Source organism: Lepus europaeus, chromosome 14, assembly GCF_033115175.1.
Source record: "Lepus europaeus isolate LE1 chromosome 14, mLepTim1.pri, whole genome shotgun sequence".
In the NCBI taxonomy this organism is placed as follows: Eukaryota; Metazoa; Chordata; class Mammalia; order Lagomorpha; family Leporidae; genus Lepus; species Lepus europaeus.
This window is the reverse complement of record NC_084840.1, coordinates 52,783,624-52,809,616: the sequence shown is the minus strand read 5'-3', so window position 1 is coordinate 52,809,616 and position 25,993 is coordinate 52,783,624. Positions and strand designations below refer to the sequence as shown.

The 25,993-nt window shown below is 47.1% G+C and overlaps 1 protein-coding gene across 2 annotated transcripts in view; it reads right to left on the bottom strand.

Annotated features, from left to right (window-relative positions):
* SLC35F3 (solute carrier family 35 member F3) overlaps window positions 1-25,993 on the bottom strand; it is a 388,343-nt gene that overhangs the window by 89,728 nt on the left and 272,622 nt on the right. Inside the window, exons 1-2 of one of the 2 annotated variants that reach the window (XM_062210627.1) lie at window positions 23,328-23,403; window positions 529-853 (exon numbers count right to left, since the gene is read on the bottom strand). In XM_062210627.1, coding sequence (XP_062066611.1) covers window positions 529-853; window positions 23,328-23,403 — 401 coding nt within the window. Of the gene's footprint in view, window positions 1-528; window positions 854-23,327; window positions 23,404-25,993 lie in introns of those variants that run through there. The other variant, XM_062210625.1, reaches the window with a different exon arrangement.

Here is a 25,993-nt window from a genome sequence, read left to right as displayed (position 1 = left end):
ATGGACTCCGCAGGAATGACCACCACCAACAAAGGCCAAATGCTACCTTGGTTTCCATCACCACACTTTCTGAACAATCTTCAGCCCCACGCTATCACATCCTTGAAGGAAGGAACGTCATGGGTTAAAAAGAGAACCAGAAGGAAGCCCTTTTGGGGAAAATCCCAAGAGGGAGGTAAGCTACAGGAAGCAGTCACTCGGCTCCAAAGACTCACGGTCTGTACCTCACCTGAGGCACAAAGTTCTGTTCCCATCTCTACTCTTTCTGAGAACTACCAGCGACCACCTGCCCGCTCCTGTTTCTCATAATGGAGCTCTCTCATAATGGAGGGCTGAGAGGGGCAGGAGACAGAGAAAGGAGGCATTCACCAGCGAGAGCTGAGAGAATTGACTCCCGCAGGGAGAGCAGGTGCATTTGCGAATATCTCACCGCTTGCTCCCACCGGCCAATGCCAGCGTCTGCCGCCGGGGGGCAGCCCAGAGCAGCATGGGGGCTGGTAAGAAGGCCGCCAGCCAGGAGGCGCCTACCTGAATCTCTGCTTCACGGACTGCTTCTCCGCAGACTTGCAGACGTGCCCCGCATAGTACAACGGGAAGAACAGAAAGTTCCAGTTGGTGGCAAACCACGTGAGGGTGAAGGGCGCGTCGAACTTCCTGAAGGTCAGCTTGGCGAGCTGCGTGGAGCCCGCCCAGGAGGAACACACGCACAGCACGACCGCCACACCCCAGAAAATCTTCCTGAGTTGCGCCCGGGGACACGTCCAGCAACGTTGGCTCGTCCTGCCGCCGGTCTCCGTCCCGGCCGGCGCCTGGGCCTCCGCCGGGCCCGGGGAGTCTCGGGGGCGCTCCTCCCCTAGGGAAGAGAAGGGTGCGGTTAACCGGGCTGCAGACTTTCACCTGCCCGTCGTGGCCAGCGGGATGGGTGGCAGCTGGGACCACAGCTGGCCACCTGGGAGACAGGGAGAGATGGCAGGCACAGGGGCAGCTTTGGGGAGGGGGCAAACATGTGACACGGAACTCACATGGAAGACGTTTGCACGGAGTTTCTTATCCACCAGACCATGGGCTCCCTAAGTATTATCCGTGGACCCAGCAGCATGAACAGACCGTTTGCCTGCCTCCCCTGGGGAGCTTATTGGAAATGCAGAATCATAGGCCACACCCCTCCATCAGAATTTGATTTCAACAGGGGTGTTTGTGTGTGTGCGTGTGTTTTCACGGTTCAAATATTTATTTGTGATATATGCAAAAATATTAAAAATGTTTTGTAAGTCACTTCTTTTAATTTTTCCCAAAGAAACCTTTTATTTAAGGAATACAAATTTCATACATTTCATAAATACAGCTTTAGGAATATTCTTCCCACCATAGCTGCCCTCCCACCCACCCTTCCACCTCTCCCCCTCCTTCCTCTTCCTTCCACAGCCCCATTCTCCAGTAAGATTCATTTTTGATTAACTTGATACACAGATGACCAATTCCATACTAGGTAAAGAATTCAACAGTTTGCACAAGAAAAGCAAAAACAAAAAACTTTCTCAACAGTAGAGACAAGAGCTGATAAAGGTCATTGCATGAAGTTAATTTCACTCCTTTTTTTTTTTTTTTAGAAACTTAGTTCACTTTAAAGAAGCACCCAAGAATGATAAATTTTTTGCAAGCACTTAGACATAACTATAAAACTACTCTTTGAGGACAGAGATCCTGCATGGGGAGTTAGTGCACAGTGGCTCCTGTTGTTAACTTAACAATTAACACTCTTATGTATGACGTCAGTGATCACCCAAGGCTCTTGACATGAGCTGCCAAAGCTAGAGAAGCCTTCTGAATCCACAAACCCACAAACTCCATCAGTATTTAGACAAGGCCATAAGCAAAGTGGAAGTTCTCTCCTACTTTCTGAGAAAAGTACATCCTATTTTGATGACCACTTCTTTCCATTGGGGTCTTGCCCACCAAGGTCCTTCATGTAGGACATATTTTTTTTTTTTGCCACACTGTCTTGGATTTCTATGTCTGAAATGCTCTCGAGGGCATTTCAGCCACCAGAATGCCTTAAGGGCTGATTCTGAGGTCAGAGTGCTACTTAAAGTGATTGTCATTCTATGAATCTGCTGTGTGGACTGCTTCCCATGTTGGAGCATTCACTACTTTTTAATTCTATCTGTTATTATTACCAGACATTCAGTCCTATTCATATGATCACTTTAACACTTTAGATGGTATTTTACCACCCAGCCTATGGGGACTTGGGGTCCCATGTCAAGTTTTTAAGTTGTAAGTCTGCAGGAATGTATGCAGAACTATACAGCTTTACAGTTACAAACTTCATACACTTCATAATTACAACTTTAGAAACATGGTTATTCTTCCCACCATGCCTGCCCTCACACCCATACTCTCACCCCTCTTCCTCCTCTCTTATTCTCACTTTCATTTTTTTACTGAGATCTATTTTCAAGAGACTTTATACACATATGTTTAACTCTATGTTAAATAAAGAGTTCAACAAATAGTATTTAAAAAACAGCTCCTCAAAAGTTGAGACAAGGGCTGTTCAAGTCATTGCTTCAAAAATGTCAATTTCACTTCTACAGATTGCCTTTTAGGTGCTCTATTAGTTACCACAGATCAGGGAGAACATATGGTATTTGTCCCTTTGGGACTGGCTTATTTCACTAAGTATGATGCTTTCCAGATTCATCCATTCTGTTGTAAATAACTACACTTCATTTTTTGATGACTGTATAGTATTAAATAGTGTACATATCCCATAATTTCTTTATCCAGTCTTTAGTTGATAGGCATTGGATTGATTCCGTGTCTTAGCTATTGTTAATTGAGCTGCAATAAACATGGGGGTGCAGATAACTTTCATATACTGATTTCAATTCTCTTGGGTAAATCCCCAGAGTGGGATGACTGTTGTCATACAGTAGGTCTATATTCAGGTTTCTGAAGTATCTGCATACTGTCTTCCATAGCGGCTTTACCAATTTACATTCCCACCAACAGTGGATTGGGGTACCTTTTCCCCCACATCCTTGCCAGCATTTGTTGTTTGTTGACTTCTATATGAAAGCCATTCTAACTGGAGTGAGGTAAAACCTCATTGTGGTTTTGATTTGAATTTCCCTGACAACTAGTGATCCTGAGCATTTTTTCATGTGTCTGTTGGCCATTTAGATTTCCTCTTTTGAAAAATGTCTGTTTAAGTCCTTGGCCTGTTTCTTAACTGGGTTGTTTGTTTTGTTGTTGTGGAGTTTCTTGATCTCTTTATATATTCTGGCTATTAAACCTTTATCAGGTGAATAGTTTGCAAATAATTTCTCCCATTCTGTTGGTTGTTTCTTCATTTTCCTGTTTCTTTTGCAGTATAGAAGCTCTTCAATTTTATATAAGCCCATTTGTTGATTTTGGCTTTCATTGCTTGTGCCTCTGAGGTCTTTTCCAAGAACTCTTTGCCTGTGCCAATGTCTTGCAGGGTTTCCTCATGTTGTCTAATAGTTTGATGGTATTGGGTCATAGATTTAGGTCTTTAATCCATTTTGAGTGGATTTTTGAGTAAGGTGTAAGGTAGGGGTCTTGTTTCACACTTCTGCATGTGGAAATCTAGTTTTCTCATCACCATTTGTTGAAAAGTCTGTCTTTCTCCAGGGATTGATTTTAGCTACTCTGTCAAAGATAAGTTGGTTGTAAATATTTGGATTGATTTCTGGTGTTGCTATTCTGTTCCATTCATCTACTCATCTGTTTTTGTACCAATGCCAGATTGTTTTGATTATAACTGCCCTGTAGTATGTCTTGAAATCTGATATTGTGTCTGGTTGGCTGGCTTTCTTTCTTTCTTTCTTCTTCTTTTTTTATAATATAGCTTTAGCTATTTGGGGTCTCCTGTGTTTCCATATGAATTTCAACATCATTTTTTCTGTATCTGAGAAGAATGTCCTTGAATTTTGATTGGTATCACGTTGAATCTGTAAATTGTTTTCAGATCTATGGATATTTTTAGGATATTGATTCTTCCAATCCATGAACATGGAAGATTTTTTCCATTTTTGGTATCGTTTGCTATTTCTTTCTTTAATGATTTGTAATTCTCATTATAGAGATCTTTGACATCCTTGGTTAAATTTATTCCAAGGTATTTTTTTTTTGTAGATATTGTGAATGGGATTGATCTTAGAAGTTTTTTTCTCAGCTGTGGCATTGTCTTTGTATACAAAAGCTGTTGATTTTTGTGTATTGATTTTATATGCTGCTATTTTACCAAACTCTTGTATGTGTTTCAATAGTCTATTAGTGAAGTCTTTTGAATCCCCTATATATAGAATCATGTCATCTGTAAATTAGGATACTTTGACTTCCTCATTCCCAATTTGTATCCTGTTGATTTCTTTTTCTTGCCTAATGGCTCTGGCTAAAACTTCCAGGATTATATTGAATAGCAATGGTGAGAGTGGGCATCCTTGTCTGGTTCCAGATCTCAGTGTGGATGCTTTCAACTTTTCCCCAATCAATAGGATGCTGGCTGTGGGTTTGCCAATGATTGCCTTGATGCGTTTAGGGAATTTCCTTCTATACCCAATTTTCTTAGAGTTTTCAACATGAAAGGGTGTTGTATTTTATTAAATGCTTTGTCTGCATCTGTTGAGATAATCATATATTGTTCTTCAGTTTGTTAATGTGATGTATCACATTGATTTATTTGCAAATGTTGAACCATCACTGCATGCCAGGGATAAATCCCATTTGGTCTGGGTGAATGATCTGTATGATATGTTATTGTATTTGATAGGCTAGAATTTTGTTGAGGAACTTTGCATCTATGTTCATCAGGAAAAATGGTCTGTAGTTCTCTTTCTCAGTTGCATCTTTTTCAGGTTTAGGAATTAAGATGATGCTGGCTTCATAGAAAGCATTCCCTCCCTTTCAATTGTTTTGAGTAACTTGAGAAGAATTGATAAATAATGACTTTGCCTTGACATTTTTCAGTAAGTATTTGTATTTTTTTACCTTGGATTTCCTTTGTACTTTTACTGGGAGATTTTGTTCCATTACTCTTTTTCGTAGTGATGACCATGTTTCTGTGTTTCTGTGTGCAGCACATCCTTAAGTATTTGTTGCAATGCTGGATAGGTGGTGACAAAGTCTTTGAATTTCTCTTTGTTATGGAAGGCCTTTATTTCATCTTCATTTATAAATGAGAGCTTTGCAGGGTACAATATTCTTGGTTGAAAGTTTTTTTTTTTTTTCCTTAAGACTTGGAAGATATCTCGCCATTCTCTCTTAGATTGTAGGGTTTTTGATGAGAAGTCCACTGTGAGTCCAATTGGAGATCCTCTAAAAATAATCTGGCATTTCTCTCTATACATTTTAGAATCTTTTCTTTATGTTTTACTCTGGAGAGTTTGATTGCAATGTGTCATGGTGACAATCTTTTCTGGTCATGTCTATTAGGAGTTTTATGTGCTTCCTGTACTTGGATGTCCCTTTCTTCAAATTTGGAAAGTTTTCTGTTATTATTTCACTAAAAAGGCCTTCTAATCCTATCTCTCTTTCCATGCCATCAGGAACTCCTTTAACCTGTATGTTGGGTTGTTTGATAGTATCCTGTAGATTCCCAACAGTGCTTAGATTTCTAATTTTGTTTTTTTATCTGACCGTATAATTTCCTGTGATTTGTCTTCTAAATCTGATATTCTTTCTTTTGCTTAACAGATTCTGTTGTTCAGGTTTCCTCTGCATTTTTTATTTGTTCTATTGAATTCTTCATTTCCAAGATTTCATTTTGTTTTCTCTTTAAGATCTCAATTACATGGGAGAAATTTCCTTTCATGGCACATATGGATTTCATTAGTTTGTGCTTTGCTTCTGATTACTTCTAAGTAATCCTACAATCAATTTGTTGAATTCAATTTCTGCCATTTCTTAAATTCCTTCATTTCACAGTCTAGTATTGAAGTGTTGTATTCTTTTGGGGGAATCACGTTGTGTTCCTTATTCTTGTTTCTTAAATTGGTGCATTTATTAATTGGCATTTGTGGAGATACTTGTTGGTTTCTTCTGTGTGTGTGTGTGCGCATGTGTTTGCTTGGTGGCTTTTATCTTTAGACTAAGTCTGTGTGGATTAGTGGAATGTCTGCTTGCCGTGAATACCTAGAGGTGTGTGGTCGCTGTCACCAGGGAGCTCTGTTCAGTGCTCTAGGGTGAAGGGAATGTTAAGGTGACAGCCAGGTTGGGTGAGGTAAATCTCCTCTTTTTTTTTTTTTTTTTAATCAGATGGGAGGTTTATTGGCTACCATAGACTCAGCTCATTTGCTCTCCTCAAAGAAGACCAGTGGCTGGGCACTAGCCACAGTGGGTATAATATTCATCCACGCTTCCACAAGGACCACACAAAGGATCTGTTCAGTTGTCGGTGTAAGAAGATTCCCTGATGACGTCCCTCATTAAGGAACCAGGGAGCCCTGAGTGTGTGGAGCCTCCCACAGTGACTGCACAGAGTCCCAGCCGCACCCTGAGCTTTCCCATGCAACCTCAGTGCTTTCACAGTCCTGCAGTCTCACTGTTTTCACAGTGCCAGCACACAAGCCTTCCACAGTCACAAGCACCCAGCCCCTTGTCAGTTCTCCCCGCCAGACTTAGGAGTCTCCGCTTGGCTGGTTCCTGAGCTCAAACGTGAGCTAACACAGCTGGTATGTATGTCCAAAATGGCACTTGCTCTATTGGCTTATTCCTGGGCTCTGTTGCAGAGTGATCAGGGCAAGATAAACGTGCCCTCCATTTTTTTCTCCTCTAGTTTGGCAGGTACACTATTTCCCACAGGATTCCAAGCTGGATTCTCTCCAGGCTTTTCCTGCAACTTTATCGCCAGTGGCTTGGGCTAGGTGCAGTCTGGTCTCACCTCACTCTCCAAAGCTGGTGCTGAGGCTGTCTGTTGCTGGGGCCCTGAGTTGTGCATGTCTAAAACCTCTACGCAGGTCCACTGTGTCCCTCTAATTTGTGTGGAGTTTCCTCTGCCATTTTCTCCCTAACTCTTCCCTGATACTGCATCCTCTCCACTTTTTTAGAACTATCTTCTCCTAGACTAGAGCAGTAAGCTCCCTCCCTCTTCTGCCATCTTAATCCTGCAAGTCCGAGTGTGTGTTTGAAGCATTCCCCCAGAACATACAGCCTGGCTGAACTGTTTGCACTCTGGTTTATGTCTGCTTGCACACACTGAGCTGCTTCTGGGCACGGGACAGTGCTGAGAACTTGGGATTCCTCCTGGAGGAGGTCACAGGCCATGGCCTCTGAAAGGTCCCAGCAGCTGATACAAATTCCCCCCTGCCTGTTACTTAATGGCACGGAGACCAAGACACTCTTGTTTCGCATGTACAGCAGAAAATGGACTTCCTCTGCATTTTTCTGTTTGCTTCCCTGGCTTCCTGCTGATGGCCTCCAGGCCCACTCTGCAGCTTTGCTTACAAGTCACAAGGTCAGCAGCTGGGTGTGAAAGGCCACAGACTGGGACACACCACAGGGTAGGGGACAGGGGGAGGGGGCAGATTTCTGGAAGCCAGGCTGCAGCTCATGGCAGACTGGCCTTTCCGTTCACGATTGTGGCCATGCCAGTCACCTGGTGAAACTATCTACAGATGTAGATGTCCAGAAGGCCTCACACTTGCCTTTGATGTTTTCTGCCTGGTGCTGAGCTACAGGGGGGTGCCTAAGAGGCCACCTTCACTGTTGGAATACAGAAAACGAGTATCGAGTCTATTGGGACCAAATGTACTCGCTCTATATTGTTTAAACTTAGTAATAATCTAAAAACTTTAATACCATCAAGTCCAGCTTTGTATGCCATACTTTTTGAAACATTATAATTCTATGAGGCAAAATCTTGATTCCACGTGGGCTGGTACACAGGTGTTAGCTAATCCCATCATTTAGTGCTAGTGGCTGCAGCTGCTTTAGAGAAAGGTGAACCTAAGCAAGGAGAGAGAAAAGTGCTTTAATGCCTCAAATCCTGTTTGGCAGCATCTCTATTGGGCTTCATTACCTACTTTATTAATACTTCATCCCCTTGTTCTCTGCCTGTTCATGCATGGACATATCCTTGTTGGAAAGCCCTGGAAATCCAAATGTGTGGCTACTCTCTGAGCTTCTGCCAGGTTGTCTGTTCCTGCCCGGGCTGCAGGGAAGAGAGAAGCACAGGACAGCGAAAAGGGAGCCAGAGTCCCATGCTTATGCTGCAGGCCCTCCCACCTGGACTTTTGGACTTTCCTCGCAGTGAATTTCCACAACTCAGGGAAAATTCAATTTCAGATGGAAGCAGGTACATTTCAATTTACATGCTGATTTACCTGCCATGTCGGATTTGCCTCTGCCGCCTTTCATGAATGGGATAATTTACAAGGTGTCTTCAGAGAAGGAGGCATCGCTATCAAAAACTCACACTGAAAAAGATGACAGTGGATTTGAAAAAAAAAAAGTCCACGCAGAAATAAAATAGAGCTCCCCAACAATAACTTCCAATTGAAGAATGGACTTTAGGGGAGGCTGAATCTATTCCAGCTCACAGCATGTTCTTCATTTAATGTTTTCATTACAGCAATTTGGGCTTTAAAGCTCAGACGAGAACTAAGCAATGATGCCACATGGCTTCTACAACGGAAGAGAAAATCACCCAATTATGTGATTTTGTGCTGGTACGATGCTTCTAGGCATGTGGAGGAAAGAAGTTACTCCTTTACTTTGTGAACTGAATCCTCAAACAAAGGGAACATCAATAATACACAAAAGATAAAGAACCTTCAAAATTAAACTCAATATTCTATTATTTAAAATTAACAATATATAAGAGAGAGAACATCTTCCAAAGCATAATGCAGGTAACAGACATCATAAGAAAAAGGGATTACATGACCAGATAAGTTTGGAAACCACCAAGCAGAACAGACAAGGTCCTCTTTTGTAGGAACATTTAGGACCAAGGGACAACGTGGATTTCTGAGATGCTGCTATAGAATTTATGCTGCCCAGCTTATTGAAATATGCAAATAGATAAACAGATGTGTTAATATTATTTAGATATATGTGTATATGAAATTTTTTAAACATAGTTGAGACTAATGTATGCTGGAACACACTTTGGGAAACACTGGCATAGGCCTAATATAGGATAATAGACAAATCTAATTCTATCACAAACTTCCTATTTAACTCTACTAAGCTTCATATAATTCTGATCACTTATCAATTTCAGTATATTGGCCGGCACCATGGCTCACTTGGCTAACCCTCCGCCAGCAGTGCCAACATCCTGGGTTCTAGTCCTGGTTGGGGTGCCGGTTCTGTCCTGGTTGCTCCTCTTCCAGTCCAGCTCTTTGCTGTGGCCCAGGAAGGCAGTAGAGGATGGCCCAAAAGCTTGGGCCCTGCACCCGCATGGGAGACCAGGAGGAAGCACCTGGCTCCTGGCTTCGGACTAGCACAGCACGCCAGCCAAAGCAGCCATTTGGGGGGTGAACCAATGGAAGGAAGACCTTTCTCTCTGTCTCTCTCTCTCTCACTGTCTAACTCTGCCTTTAAAAAAATATTTCACTATATCATTCATTCTCAACACTTCAAGATACCTCCTAGCTCACATAAAAGTATTCTTTATAACTGCATTACAAAAGTACTGAGTAGCAAAAAGAGAAAGCAATCTATAACACTCTTAGCACTCAAGACATCATCGTTGGCATTCTGCTTCTGCATTTTCTTTAATCTTTGGTATCTGTGCAGCACACACATGTATATACACAGCTCTCAAACAGAATCCTGGGACATACAAACCCACTCCTGCAGCAAATCTGGGATCATATTGTGTTTCATCATGCATTTATTTAACGTACTAAGCAGAGGCATAGACTTTGCAAACCTTAAGGGCTACGCACAGTGCACAGCACCCCATGAGCATCTCAATCAGCCAGGATATCGCTGTGAAGCATCTGCCATGTGCCAAGAGCTCTGTGTGGTCTATAAACAAATGCAAATACTATCACTGCTCTTCAGACATGCAGTCTATTTGAGAGTGACAAAACAGACCCAGGAAGGAGTTACAGGACAGGCACGTGCAAAAATGAAGAGATGTGGATTATATCGCAGGCATTCTGAAGAAGGCATGACCAGTGTGCGCTGGGATAACAGAAGAATCACAGAAGGCTGAAGCCTGGCTTGGCCTTGGAGGGTAGAAAGGTTTTGAGTGAAAGGAGGGACAAAGTTCAGGGTCACAAATGCATATGATCTGCCTGGCGGGGGTGGGGGTGGTGCCGAGAAAGATGGTGAGATCTTAATTCATTGTCATCTTGCTCAGTCTTGCTATGGTGGACACGCTGCAGACAGAAGTGACTGCTAGGTTTCCCAAAGGCACTAGGGCAAATTCCAGCGTCCACTGACCAACTGTATGAAGGAAGTGCAAACCCATGTTCATACCAGGTGGATACAATCAGTTGACAAATACATGTTGAGCGACAACAGTTTTCATTAGCAAATGCACTTCTTCCCCATTACTGAAACATAAAAGTCATCCATTTTATGTACCATTTTCAGGTACATAAGAGCTGCACAATTTACGCTTAACGCAGGTTTCAGAGAGAAGCCGTTACAAGGAGGGCAGTATTCCTGCTCAGAAGCTTTTCAAATCTTCGCCCAGAGCAGGCAACTTTCACTTACTACCTGCCTCCACCACAATGACAAGTCCAGCGATGCCGCTCTGTTTGACTTCACTCTTTTTCAGAGCTGAAAGAGGCAGCGCAGTTTACTTAAAAAAAATCAATGCTGCATTAGTGTCATGCTGTTTCCCTCCCCGGCCGGGAGACCCTTAGTGCATGACGAGAAGTACTATTTATTCACCCCCCACCCTCACCCTCACTCTCCAGCGTCTCCTCCCTGTTGACAATTCCTGTTTATGGTCTTCCTGTATCTTACATTCTAATCTGGGAGCAACACAAAGACTACGGTTGTACTGTCAGGTGCTGCAATGGTGGAGTCTTACAAGCATCTCCGTGTCGCTGTGTCACCTCTGCATGCCCTGTGTACACTATTTAGTTCACCCAGAAATGTCGGGGGACAGGTGACTCCAGTTCTGTTGCTGGAGGAGCTCCCGTTGGGCTTTGTGGGGAAAGGGCTATGTGAGGTGGTGTGTGTGTGTGTGTGTAGGGGAGGTGCTCTCTCATGCATAATAGATACACCATGGCATGGTGATATGTAAACATGCCTGTGCATTAGCTTCCAATGCTAAGATCTATGCAATTTTTTACAGCTATATTGAAATAAAATTTTATATTGTAAAACTGTCATTTTAAATGTACAAGTCAGTTTTTTTTTTTTTTGCAAATTAACAGACTTGTGAAACTATCACCATGATACAATTCCAAACATTTCTGTTACTTCCAAAGGAGTCCTTGTGCCCAGTTACTGTCACTTCCTAGTCCCATCCTCAACTTTAGGCAACCAAAAGGATGATTTCTGCCTATACGTTTGCTACCCTGGACATTTCAGGTAGAAATGCAGCCTTCTGCAGCTGACTTCCTTCATTCAGCATAATGCCCGAGAGCTCATCCGCGTGGGAGCATGAACCTGCAGTCATTCTGTGCATGGCTGAATAGGATTCTATTGTGTAGGCTCTGCTGACCCATTCATCTATCGAAGGGCTGGTAGGCTGCTTCCAGGTCTTGCTACTCTGAAGAACGCTGCTATGAACATTCACATGGAAGTCTTAGTGTGGATGTATATTTATATTTCTCCTGGGTGGGCTAGGTAAGTTTTCAGGCCATTCTCTCAATACATCTTCATTGACCACCTTCCTTGGGATGCAGGACAGATACAGCTCTTCCCTAGCAGAGCTTGCTTTGTCCAAGTATCAGTACTTGAGGTATCCATATCTTAGAGGGTTAAGTACCTCTCATTCTGTCCAAATAGGGACACTGTTCCTCTCTGCCAATCAGATTCCTCACCTCTGCCTCCTATTTTTTTTTTTCTGGACTGTTCAGGGAAATACAGTGCCTGATGAATAATATCTCATTTTGGTAAAGATTTAATCATTTATTTGAAAGAGTGAGACAGAGACAGAGAAGGAGAGAGGAAGGGATGGAGGGAGAGAGGGAGGGAGAGAGAGATCTTCATCTGCTGATTAATCTCCCAAATGGTTGCAACAACCAGGGCTGGGCCAGATCAAAACCAGGAGCGAGGAACTCCATCCGGGTCCCCAACAAGGATGACAGGGGCCCAAGCACTTGCGCTATCTTCCACTACATTCCCAGGCAGGCTAGCATGAAGCTGGACCAGAAGTGGGAAGCTGGGACTCAAATCGGCTCTCTAATATGGAATGCAAGCAACAGCAAATCTGCCATACCATAATACCAGCCCCACAACTGCCCATTATTTGATCACTGATGGACACACGAGCTCAGGGTCTGACCACCAAACTAAATAGTCTTTGCAAAGTGAGGAGCTTGAAAGAACACTTTTGTTTATGGCTGTTTGCAAGTACAATTTATCTCTGCCAAATGCATTTCAGGCTTTGTTATCTCATCTACTCATGGAATACATGCTCAATGCATTTATGTGTTACTGGGTATTTTTTTTAAAGCAGTAGTAGAAAGGAAAGAAAGAGACTTGCATAAGGAGCTGTCACATGTATAAGGCCACCACATGCCCTGTTTGTTCCAAAGTGATCCTTACTTCCATATCCCAGTGTCTCATGCCCACTTGCACTTACTTGCAAGACCATCCATGTGGATTCCTGAACTTTGAGTCAGAAAATACTCCCACTATTCATCTATGGCTGAGGGCCCAGCCACACCTAACTAATGCTGGTCCCAGAGAAAGAATGGAATTCACGGATAAGTGAAACTGGATGCTGACCCTGGGTAAAGCATAAGGAAAGGGCATAGGAACATAAAGGGACAAGCGCTGGTTAATCACCTGGTCTAGACAGCACACTCTCTGCAGCAGATGTTGAGTTCTTTTTCACCTGCCCTTACGCTGGTGCTCAGTATGGTTAGTTAGGCAGCTGGGACTCTGAGAGTCACTGTCCCAAGGTCACACAGGTCAGTGGGCTGGGCTGCTGAGATGCAGTACCAACCTGGGCCTGTCTGATGCCAAAGCAGCAACAGGAACAGACGGTGCCATTGTTCGCTCCTGATCAGGGCCACGGCGCTGCCCACATCAGTTGAAACTGCCCATCATGAAGAAGTACTTCCGATTCGCAGAGGACAGATTCGCAGACCACATTTCTTAACCCAGAAGAGCCAGAGTGTGTACAGGACTCTAGCTAGGGTTTGCTGTCCTGAAATGTGTCATGGAACTGAAGGAATGTGTTCTCTTCAAATTCGTATACAGGGGCCCTAACACCCAGGGTGGCTATTTGGAGATGGGCCTCTAAGGAAGGTAATGATGGTGAAATGAGGTCACAAGTTTGGGCTCTAATCTGAAAGGATTTGTCACCTTATAAAGCGGAATGAATTCACCCTTCCCTTATACCCCACTCCCCGCCCTATGCAAAGAAGCGGCCAGAGGAAGACACAGCGTGAAGGCAGCCGTCTGCAAACCAGGAAAAGAGCCTTCCCCAGATCCTGAGCACCTTGATCTCAGACCTCCAACCTCTAGACTGAGAAAATACACGCACGTATTTTAACCACGCCGACTACGATACGTCATCCCGGCAGCCTGCGCGGACTGACGCAAGGTTGCAGCGGCGGGGGCGCGGTGCCTGTGAAGGCATGAGGCACCGCCAGGAGGCGCCACCGTGCGGGGTGTGGATGACAAGCCGCAGATGGCAGAATGCTTATTCGGAAGACCTATCAGGAGAAGAAATAATCACACGGGGTTAGAAATAGTAGATACCAGCTCATATCTGTCGGCCTCCTGAGAATGGCTTCGACCTTTGCTGGAATCAGAGGGTAGGGACAGGAGAAAGTGTGGCAGCTGCTTTTGGGGATGAAGTGGGGTGCAGCTTTCTTGTGATTCCCCCTGCAGTTCTCCCCTGGAGCAGTCTGAGAGCTGCTATGAGCCGCGATCCGGCCTCGAGCCCACCGTCAGGGCCGTTTCAGGGCCCTGGAATTTCCACTTCACTCCCACACGTCCCAGTAACATCACCTGCTGCACTGGAGCTAAGGCGAATTATGACTCGTGAGGAACTGACTGGGTCCGGATAAGCTTTAAGTAATCCTGTTTGTACTTTGAGGGACGGGCCCACGTCTGTTCTCAGGAGGGAACAGAACACCGTGTGTCAACATTTGGTCCGGAAACATGGGAGCTTAAGGGATCCCTGTTAATCCGCCTGCTCTGCTAGTTGTGGCCTGTGCAGACTTTCAGCCTGCTCCCGGCCTGTGCACATTATGCTTTCCAACACACAGCAGGTGCTCACATAGCTCATGGCACTGGCCACTGCATGATGTGTCCTGCAGAAAAACAGTGTTTTATTTGTTTCATTCTTTCTTTGAGTTATAGAGAGGTGGAGACAGACACACACACACACACACACAGACATCTTCCATCTGCTGGTTTACTCCCCAGATGGCTGCAATGACCGGAGCTGAGCCAATCCTAAGCCAGGAGCCAGGAGCTTCCTCCGGGTTTCCCATGCAAGTACAGGGGCCCAAGCACTTGGGCCATCTTCCACTGCTTTCCCAGGCCATAGCAGAGAGCTGGATGGGAAGTGGAGCAACTGGGATCTGAACCGGTGCCCATATGGGATGCCAACACTGGAGGCAGTGGCTTTACCCGGTAGGCCATGGTCCCAAAAAACAGTGTTTTCTAAATATATCCGCCAGTTCTTAGCCATCGCTGTAAATTTAGAAGTTAGGATTGAACTCAGTCTGTCAAGGACCAAGGTAGCACTGATCTTAAGGTGTTGCATATGATCCCCCTGCCTTCATTTCCCACTCAAGGGTATGAATTTTCAGCAATGGAGGGTGGCATTGCAGAGCTCATCCCTGGGCATTGAGGCTGTAACATAAAAACACCTCGGGTGATTACTGACGCCATAAATAAGAGTGTCAATTGTTAAATCAACAACAGGAGTCACTGTGCACCTGCTCCCCATGTAGGACCTCTGTCCTTAATGTGTTGTACTATGTGAATTAACGGTATAACTAGTACTCAAACAGTACTTTGTGTTTCTGTGTGGGTGCGAACTGTTGAAATCTTTACTTAGTAATATACTAAATTGATCTTCTATATATAAAGATAATTGAAAATGAATCTTGATGTGAATGGGATGGGAGAGGGAGTGGGAAATGGGATGGTTGCAGGTGGGAGGGAGGTTATGGGGGGAAAATCCACTATAATCCAAAAGTTGTACTTTGTAAATTTATATTTATTAAATAAAAGTTTTTTAAAAAAACCACCTGGGGTTGGGTATTGTGGTGCAGAGGGTTGAGTTGCTGCCTGCAACCCTGGCAACTCATGTGGGCACCAGTTTGAGTCCTGGCTGCTCCACTTCAGATCCACCTCTTTGCTGTTGCACCTGGGAGGGCAGTAGAGGATGACTTTAGTGCTTGATATCCTGCACACATGAAGACCCAGATGGATTTCCAGGATCCTGGCTTCAGCCTGGCCCAGCCCCGGCTGTTGCGGCCATCTGCAGGGTGAACCAGTGGATGGAAGATCTCCCTCTCTCCTTGTTACATTTCTATCCCTCTCTTTGTGACTCTGCCTTTCAAATAAATATTTTAAAAGGGGGGGTGGCTAGCACTGTGGCACAGCGAGTTAAAGCCCTGGCCTGAAGCACCGGCATCCCATATGGGTGCTGGTTCTAGTCCCTGCTGCTCCACTTCCCATCCAGCTCTCTGCTATGGCCTGGGATAGCAGTAGAAGATGGTCCAAGTCCTTGGGCCCCTCCACCATGTGGGAAACCCGGAGGAAGCCTCTGGCTCCTGGCTTCGGATCAGCACAGCTCCAGTCTTTGCGGCCATCTGGGGAGTGAACCAGCAGATGGAAGACCTCTCTCTCTCTGTCTCTGTCTCTACCTCTCTCCGTAACTCTGTCTTTCAAATAAATAAATAAATAAAAATCCAGGGCCATCCCCAAGTCTAGCTTGCATGTTGTATTGCTTCTTATTGAGGCTTTACTGCATCTTTGTTTGCATCACCTCATCACCTGGGGTCCATCCAGAGTGCAGTGGCTTCTGGCTGCTAAGATTCATGGAGCAAGTTTTATCCATGTAGCAGTTCTTTTCATCTCCTGATCAAATACCAAACCCCACTCCCTGCCTGAAGTCAGGCACCTTCTCTAGTTTACAGAAATGCTGGCTGCTCTCAAAGGATCTTCACATCTCTCCAAGTGCAACTTCTCCCACTGACAAATACTTTGAACAAGTATCCTGCCGTGGTTTCCCCATCTGCAAACATTCACTCCTTGCAATCAGGCTTGAAGACCAGCACACACACATACAAACACACATAGTCTCACATGCTAGATTCCTTATAGTTTCTGGTCTCAATCCCTTAGAGCTCTGGTCTGTAGCCTACAGCTAGTGATGGGTTTTAATCAGATAAATCAATATCCGTTAATGAGTAAGCTGCTTAATAGACTCATAGAATATGCCTGCTGAAAAAGCCTACAAAAGATCTACTCTAATCTCCTCCCTTTGCAGAAAAAGAAGCCCAGGCTCCGAGAGAGTCTGATGTGTTAATTAGCCAATGGGGGAGCGGGAAATGAGCTGGGGGGGGGGGTCCCAACACCTCAGCCAGTCTTCCTCCTTCTAAACCCTTCCCCGCAAGCTACAAGATGTCTTAACCAGTGAAATGTATCACTTGCCAAAAAGGCTTTTTAGAATTAAATCTCATCTTGGCTCTCCCAACAGAGCTACTCTGAACCCTTTCCCACCTCTTCAAGCCTTCCATCCCATCCATCACTTTTGGCAGATGGTTCCACTTCCTTCATTACAAAGAGGATCAAAGTCACCGGCATAGGTCCTTGGCTTTCCTCCTCCACAGCCTCAGGTTCCTCTGTCTTTGTGTATCATCTCTTCCCGTGCTCCTTTTCGGGACTAATCACCCCCTTGACCTGTCTCGTGCTTCCCTCCCAAGCCCCTCTGCCTCCTCCAGGCCACCACTGCATAATCACCTTTCTCTTGGGGAAACCTTAGCCCTGTCCTGAAATCAGGCACCTTCTCTAGTTTACAGAAATGCTGGCTGCTCTCCAAAGATCTTCACATCTCTCCAAGTGCAACTTCTCCCACTGACAAATACTTTGAACAAGTATCCTGCCGTGGTTTCTCCATCTGCACTCACTCACTCCTTGCAATCAGGCTTGAAGACCAGCACCTACTTAAAATTGACTCTACAAAATGACCCTCTCTTGGCCGCATTTGATGCAACATTCTTTCTTAGCTTTCTTTCCAAGGTTTTCATGATGCCGTGTTATCTGAGATCTCTGGCCTAGTGGTTTAGACCTCTCTTCTGATTTCCTTATATCCTGCATGGATGTGGCCAACATGATTCTGGCTTGCACTTCATTCCCCAATCGACTGGTTTGTCCCCCAGGTTCCACCACCTTTAACCCACCTCTTTGCTTGCTACACACCTGCACCTGAAGGCACTGCCAAGGCCTCAGACTCAGCTTGTGTCAATTTCAATCCCCCATCTCTCCCTCCCAGCTGTGTTTTCCCTCCGATCTTTGCTGCTACTGCTAATGGTATCTCCACTTCCCAAGATGTTCAGGCTGAATCTTTCAAAGCAGTTTTTATGGCTCCCTTTTCGGCCCTTCTACTTTAAACCATTACCATGATCTATAGATTCCTTCTCTATCCTGTCCTTGTACTCACTATAAGGTAGGGAAGCGGTCAAGATAGGGCCATACCACATGGCAGTTGTTTCATAGAGTGAATTACCCAGCTCTCTGTCCTCCATGTCCTTCCTACAAAGTGGGAGAAACACTAGGATCTACCACAGCAGTAGGGATGCTGTGGCAGCTGAATGGGTAACCCAGGTAAGAGCAAGCAGAAGCACATGTTATTACTTAGTTATAGTCATTCGCTTCTGCTTGGATTGCTGCAATCAATCTTCCCAACTTTTCTTCTTCTTCCCAACGTTTCTCCTTGTCCCCAGTGGATGATTTCCACAAGCATGTTCAAACTTTTTCCCACGATTAATATGACACGTGCACACACACGTGCATACACACACACACACCTGAAATAAATGTCTCCAATCCACTCTCACAGTCCATGTGATAGATGTTGGTTGTTTTTACTCTATCCTTTAAACAGTACTTGTGACAACGGCAACAGCCTTCACGGTCCAGCTGGAACACCTCTGCTCAACATGACTCCTGTTTTCTCAGACTCAAGTGGTGCCTTTCTTCCCTGGCTCGCCCTTCCTACCTGACTCAATTCACTCTCTGCCAGCCCAGCATCCAGGATACCTCAGAGTGGGCCCACTGTCTACCTTAGCCTATTCCCCTGCTATTCCTTGGCAGATGTAGATAACCTGAGCTCCTGGCTTAGCAGGCCATTTGCAGGTCTTCACCAAGTGCCAGCTCTCCTGTATCACGGAGCTCCCTCTGCCTGGAACGCCGTGTTCTTACTGCCCACCATGCTGCCCTGATCAGACTCCCAGGAGAAAGCAATGGCAGTGAATGTGTGGATTCCTTGCCTTGACTTTGGTGATGAGAAGGATCCTGAAGCCACAACAAGCTCAGCAGGAAAGAGTGTCCTCTAGCTGATGTCATTTTGACAAAGAAGGTGGTAAGTCTGGTAAGAATCACATAGTGGCCATCTGAGTTTCAGCCAGAAGTGAGTTTGCCCTCTGCTGAAATGCACCATGTCTTTTATATTCCTTCTACAGAATTAAAAATACACATTTCAACATGTCATCTTCATTTGCGTGCATTGCTGACATTTCTCATTTGTTTAGGAGCTCTGCTTGGGTTAAGGATTGTATTTTACTTATCTCAGAATCTCCTGAATCTCTTCATTCTCTTGCATATATTAGAGAATACATTTGATCACCACATGAAAGACTTTTCTCATTGACGTTGTAGGCCTAGGTCTAGCCAACTGGGGGAAGATCTTTGGGAGGGAGAGCCCTTTGGTCGTGGTTCCTATGATCTTTCTCAGATTGGGCCAGCACGAGTGGGTCCACGTATACACATAACTGAGTATTCCAGGCTAACAGTCTATTGACAGAGAGACAAGGAGCAGTTGAGTCTGCCTGGAGCAGACACACTAAGAATATGGCCAACAGCCATGGGCGCCGTGAGCACTGGTGGTGGTCCAGACCACTGGGTCATACTGTGGTAGGAGTTTTCGGGAGCAAACACTTCCTGAGCACCTAGGAAGTTTCATGAGCTGATGTCAGTCTCTCTCGTTCTCAAAGGATATGCACTTGTGCAAAGGCTTTGCCACATTTGCAGCCGGGAAGATATGGATGTGTAGCCTGGCACTCTCGTTTCCCACCCTGGGACCCTGTGTGAACGACTCCCCGGGTCTCCATTTTCTCATTTGTAAAGTGAGACCAACACTGTTTACCCTTGCTTTGGGAGAAATGGAGACCATGGAGCAATTACTCCCAGCAAAGCACCTGCAACATGGTAGACATTTACCAGAAAATATTATTATCCAATTGCTAAGAGGGATCTATCATCACCTCTATTTTCATTCAAGAGAGCTCATTCCTAGAGAGTTTTACTCAATAGACAAAAGTCACCCAGCCAGTGTGAAGCTTGGGCACTAAACTCAGTCCACCCAACTCCGAAGCCTTCACTCTTTCCATGGCACAACCCAGTGCCAGCCTCTTGGGGGGACTTGTACTGCTCTCATCCATTAATTTCTATCAAGTAACATTGAATGTGAATTAGCTGATTGTGCGTATAGATGATTCTGGTAAATACTGCTCCACTTGAAATGTGTTATGGATCAATACTCAGGGTCTGCCCTGGTAGGGAAGCCAGGAGAAAGACTCAAAAGCAAGCTGTGTTGTCAGATAGGACAGAGGCCATCAACCTGGCCAGATACCGCTTGTCAAGCCCACTCTGTCCCTACTTCCTGCCAAGCCTCTGCCCGCTCTGTCACCTCTGCCTGAAGTCCGGAATGGCCTCTCCTTCCCTCGAGGTTCCCCCTGCCCCCATGGGACACCGTTACCTCAGAAGGCCTCGCTTCGGGAAGGACCCCTCCCTCAGGAAAGCCGCCCTCTCAGAAAGGTGTCCTCAGACTGGCCTCCTCCTCAGAAGCCCCCCACCCCCTCACGGAGGGCTCTCCCTCAGGACAGCTTCTCCTTAGCAGGTGTCCTCCTCATGTAGGCTTCCTTCAGGGAAGGCTCCCAGCCTCTGCCCCTCACAAAGGCCTCCCGTCAGGAGCACCTCCTCACGTCGCTCAGTTTCCAGCGTCCCTCTAATACTTTGTTCTAAGCTCTGTCCCAGAAACCCACCACCTTGTGTTGGATAATTTATCTCTTTGTCACTTTCCCGATAGACTAAGGCTTCCTTGAGAGAATGAAGTTAACATTGTTCGCTTTTGCATTTCCAGGGCCTTGTTGAATTTTCACCGGACCCAGGATAGATTTGAAGTATTTGTTGACCAAATGAAGTCAACTCGTCCATTTCCCCAGGTCTGAGTTCAGCCAACCATTGTGTTTTCTATTTTGGTTTTATGTGCACCACATGCTGGGCTTTCTAGCCTCCCTTAGATGGCATGCTCCACAACCTAATAAATGCTTCTTGCTGGCTGCACTCCACCCCTGTAGCTTGTCTGCCATTCGCATAGGAATAGCCACAGTATGGAGACCACCTTGCACTGTGCATCCAAGGCAAAATGGAATGGCGCAACACTTCCAAAACAGGCATACAAGACGCAAATGGTTTAGAACAATAGACCAAAAGCCAAACCAAAAAAAAAAAAAAAAAAAAAGACCCAGCACACAAAAGAACCAGACAGAACGAAAGAGCTATAGGTGAGCCAGGCAAACCAAGGGCAGGTTCTGCCAGGCCCTGGCCTGCAGACTTTGCTGATACACACATAGCGATCCCATGCACAAAGGACCTGGGGTTTCCTATCATCACTTCAGCTCTGCAGATGCTTCTAGAGATTGTCCCACTCGTGTACTTTCTGAGGACAATTTGGCCAAAACAGTGAGACAGTCTGTGGCCGCAGGGTTGGCTAGGTACTTAGCAAACAACCACTGTGTACCAGGCGTGCATTCCTCAGCGGGCTGCTGAGCTAAGCTGTTTCTTTTACATTTGAGGAAACTGAGGCTCAGTGCCTGTGATTGACAGAAGTCAAACCATGTAAGTGGCAGAGCCCAGTCCGGATCTTTCATCTGTCTCGTTCTTAGTTCAATACATTTTGTCATTACCCACAGGGACTTAGGTGGAATTGCTGATGAAAAGACCAAGCCCACAGCAAGGCAGTTGCTAGTGTCAGTGGGAACAGGAGAGTCAAAACTCACCCGGCAGTACCCCTAAGGTAATTCCCGTTTTCATTCCCTGAAGGCAACCTCCAGGCATGGCCACAGGGGAGTAGCTGTGCCTGGCATGTCACTTACTTAAGGCTCCTGCAGCACTTCTGAGGCCACAGCACCCACCTCAGGCTGTCTCACTCTCCACGTCCAGCCCTACTCTCAATGCAGCTTAGACTTGCCTAGCCTGAGGCCGGCTGGCAGTGCCCAAGGGAGACCACCTGCTGCTGGGAAGCCGAGCTGGTCCACCTTGCTAGCAGGTGGGATTTGGTGGGAAGGGATGGGACATTTCCAGCTCCCCTAAGGGCAGTAAATATCCAATCTTTCCCCTCCAGGACTCCACACACACACACACACACCTGCGCCTCCTGAGAGGAGGCTTAGAAACACAGAGGTAACACCAGCACAGGTTTAGTTGTAGGTGACTAAGTCTTTCCAAAGATTGTCCCTGGCAAGAGGACCGACCTCCTAAGGAGAGCATGGTGAGACACGGGAGTGCAGGTCAGCGCAACCCATGTTCCAAGAACAACAGTGCAGGGTTGCGCTCCTGCTTCGCCACCTCCACGCTCTAGGTCTTGGATCAGTCCTTCCACTTTCCGGGCCTCACAATCCTCCTCTGCAGGAGATGGGTACTGTTAGCGGGTCGGTAACTGGCAAGCCTTCCTGGGCAGGCTGAACTCAGAACGCACACCTGTCCCAACTGGGAATGTACACCTCAGTCTTGCTCTCATTGGTTTTTAGCCTTATGTAATGACCAGGAACACATTGTGGCCATGGTGTCCTGGGGAGCTTGGAGAGGTGCGAGTTCCAGCTGCAGTCCCAAGGGAAGGGCAGAAGCCAGGCTCCTCCTCTCTAAGCCACCCCTCACTCACGGCTTGCACTATTGGGCTCCCTTAGCTCAAGATAAGCCAGGAGGGTGTGGAAGTTCCTGGGATGGAGGGTGATCTGCCTGCCCCGGGCTCCTTGGCTGTCCCTTCCCAGGCTGCATGATTGACAGGTCCAGCTCTAGGGTGAGGTGGTCATCCCAGTTCTGCCCTCCGGGAGAGGAGCTCAGGATTAAGATGGTTCTCTCTGCTCGGTCACCACTGGAGAGCCACAGCCTCTTTGGCGCCAGCAGAAAAACCACCATGTCTGAGCAAGGCCCAGCTGTCCTCCTGGGCTTCTTCCCCTCCTGCTCTCTCGGTCACATCCCCTTAGTGGGGGCGGCTCTCAGCACCAGGGGCAATGTGGAGGTTGAGGACACAGGCCGGGCACCTGCAATAGTCCCTCTGGCTCCCCTCTAGAGCCAGCCTGGGAACGGGCCTGTTTACAGGCTAGGGGTGGCTTTGCGCTCACCTGTGGGCCCCGCCCATTCTCACAGAGCTGGAGGGTGACTTTGTGGGCTGGCCTGGGGGTTTCAGGGCCTCCTGGGGTCCAAAAAGTCTCCCAAGGCGGCTGCAGCCCTGGACAACACCTCTGGCCTCCCCGGATGTGGGCTGTGAGCATGGATGCTTCAGACTCAGGCATCTCAAGTGTGTGTGTTGGGGGGCATGAGGGTGGAGATGGGTGGGGGGTACAGGTTAGTGTCTGGGCATCCCCCCTCTCCACCCCAGCCAGACATGCGCCCCAGGGCAGGCAGGGAGGGAGCCGAGGGTGCAGCTGCTGCCAGATGTGCAGGGGGCTGCCCAGAAAGAAGCCAGGTGCTCGACGCAGCAGCTCCCTCACCCGCTCCTAGGCAGGGAGTGCAGGGCAGCCCCCAGCGCTGCCAAGTCCCCCCACGCAGGCAGCGCCGCGCTGCACTGCAGAGCCGCGTACTGGGGGAAGCAGCCAGCCCCGCGCCTCGCAGCCAGGCAGCCCGTCCGAGGATGCCAGGGACTCCGCGTCGGACCCCGCCGCCCCCGGGGCGCGGCGGCCCCGCGTTACCTTCCACTTTGGTGAGGGTCAGGACCGGACTGTTGCAGGCGCTGAGCGGGGCCACCCGGGCCGAGTGCTTCTTCATGATGAGCCGGCCGCCTGCAGGAGCGCTGCCGCTGATCGCCTACATCCTGGGGCCGGCTGAGCGCGCCTCTCCGGGGCCCGTGGCCGACGCGGCCCTCCTCCGTGGGCGAGCGAGAGCAGGTCGCGGGTCGCAGTCCCGGGCCCCCGGGGCTGCCCGCCGGGCTCCGGTCGCCGCGCTGCTCACTGCGGCTGCCGCCCCGCCGCGCACATCCTCCCCACCGCGCAGCCACTCCACACAGGCACACGCACAGCCTCCTACTCGGAGGTTGCTGCAAACTCCAACGTCACGTACAAGTGCACTCCCCACTCCCACCCGGTCAGCTCACCTGCTCCGCCCCCCGCCCTAGGAAGCCCGGCTCCGCGGACCGCGGCCCTCCCTTCTGCCTCCCAGCCAGGACCGGCTACAGCCTCGGGCCACCACCTCCCCCAAACAGCGCTTGGTGTGACCGGCGCCTAGGAAGGGAGCCCCTGAGAACTCAACGCCTCAGTGTTGCACAAGTTTAGAAAGGGAGGTGTTTGACTTTGGGTTGAGAGTTGACTCATGCCTGCAGCGAAGTCCCACATCGCTTTCCAGGGGAAAAAGCCAAGCTCACCGCAGCTACTTCTCCTCTGGAAGCACCTTAGTCAGTCTGCCCCTGAGGACAGCTCTTTTTTGGGGGAAGAAGATGCAAAACTCACAGAAGCAAAACCAGCACAAGAAAACAAAGGCTTGAGGAGAGCCGTGCACCTGCTCACTGCCTCAGTCTGCAGGAGCCAACACGCCTGTGGAGCCAGAACGCCGTTTCTGCCCAGCGCCCAGGTTCTTGCAGCTGCTGAGAGTCTGGCCTTTGCTAGCATGCTCACTGGCTTCTCTGCTCTCCCTCAGACCCCGCTACAAGCCACCGGCCAATGGTGCTTGTGAAAAAGCAACAGGAGCATGGACTGCAGCGATCTGAGTGACTGTTCAGGCCAGAAAGAGCATTTATCACCATGACAGTGCATCATCCAAGATAACTGGCCGTCACCCCTGCAGGTAGGATGCCCAGGGCCTTTTGGGCATCGTATTCACACACTCAACCACCAGCTTTGATCCCGGACTCCACTGAGAACCAGAAGGAGCAGTTCACCTGCAGAGTGGATTTTATTAGGTCCCCATCAGAGTTTCAGAACCTCCCATGCTTCCTGTCTCAGTGTTGCCTTGTATTGTTTCATTCTATTTCCCTGCAGGGGTAACTCACTGGGGTGGCATAGGGGGAGGGTGACCCCAGAGCAGTCTAATTTCCCTAGCTTGGCACCTACCAGCTGTTTCTGGAGACATCCACCTGCATACCCCTAGGTCTCCACCAGAAGTGGCTCGTAGACGTTGCCCTTGGAGGGTTCTTGTTGTTATCTGTCCTCTTGAACGGCTCTGCTGAATAGAATGACCCTGAGTCTGCAGGGGACCAGGCCTTCTCAGACTTGCTTCCTATCACTACATCTAAGGCAAGGTTTTCATGGTCCCTACAGAGCCCTCTAGTGGTGGCCTCCACATGATACACCTGTCACAGGCAGCTTGTCCAAGATCCCTGGTGGTGATACTATAAGGAAGTCGTTTCCTTCTTTGGAAATAAGCTTAAAGCAAAAGAACTTTATATTGTGCATTAGAACATTTTATTGCAAAATAATACTATGTATTGTTTCATTGAGTTCAGGCATAAACATCTGTTGTATACAGAACTACAACAAATATAACATAACAGTATCAGTTTCTGAGCACTTCCTGTGTGTCAGATACTGTGTTCAATGCTTTACGTAAATCATTTCCTTCCCTACTTTCATCAGTCATGTCAGGTCATCTTATCTTGTTTCGCAGAAGAGGAAACTGAGGCTCAGAGAGATTACATAAAAGATCCCTGGGCATAGAGTGACTAACTAGCCGAGTAGGAAGGGATTTATATCCAAGCCTGAAGAATTAAAAACCCTTCAAAGTGAAAAAAGTCCACACAACTAATCCCAGTCAGGTGAGATGCATGGCAGGTAACATGGCAGGTAATCTATAACACGCGTCCTTTCAATTGCACGTGACTTTGACAGATTTCATCGTGTTCATGGATCTATACACTCCTGGCAAACCTGGGCTGGCACTTGTCCGGGTCTCCCCCTGTACTTCACTTTGGCCTCTGTACTCATTCTACTGGCAAATCTGGGTAAATCACAACGAAAAGTGCACTCTCTATATTGTCTTATTAAAATGCTTACTTTCTATGAATTGCAATATTCCATGTAAATTAAATAGTTAGCAGTTAACATTGTTAAATCCACCATCACCAACTTCACTTGCGAAATAATTATTACCTAAATCCTTTTTCCCACTGTAGGTTACCCCAGGGTACCTGGGAAGGTGTCACTTCCTCATGCCTCTGAACTTCTGCTTATCAGAGAAAAGTCACCCATTGTCATGTCAACCTCTTCCCTCTGTTTGAGTATTGTGCACTGTTTCTTTCTTTCAGTTTCTATACTCACCTCCATCCATCCTGTGTGCCCTCTCAACTTGTGTCTACACAAAACACCACTGCTGTCTCTTCCCCACAGACCTCTGAAATTCCCACTCTCCTTCCCACATGAGGAGTTGT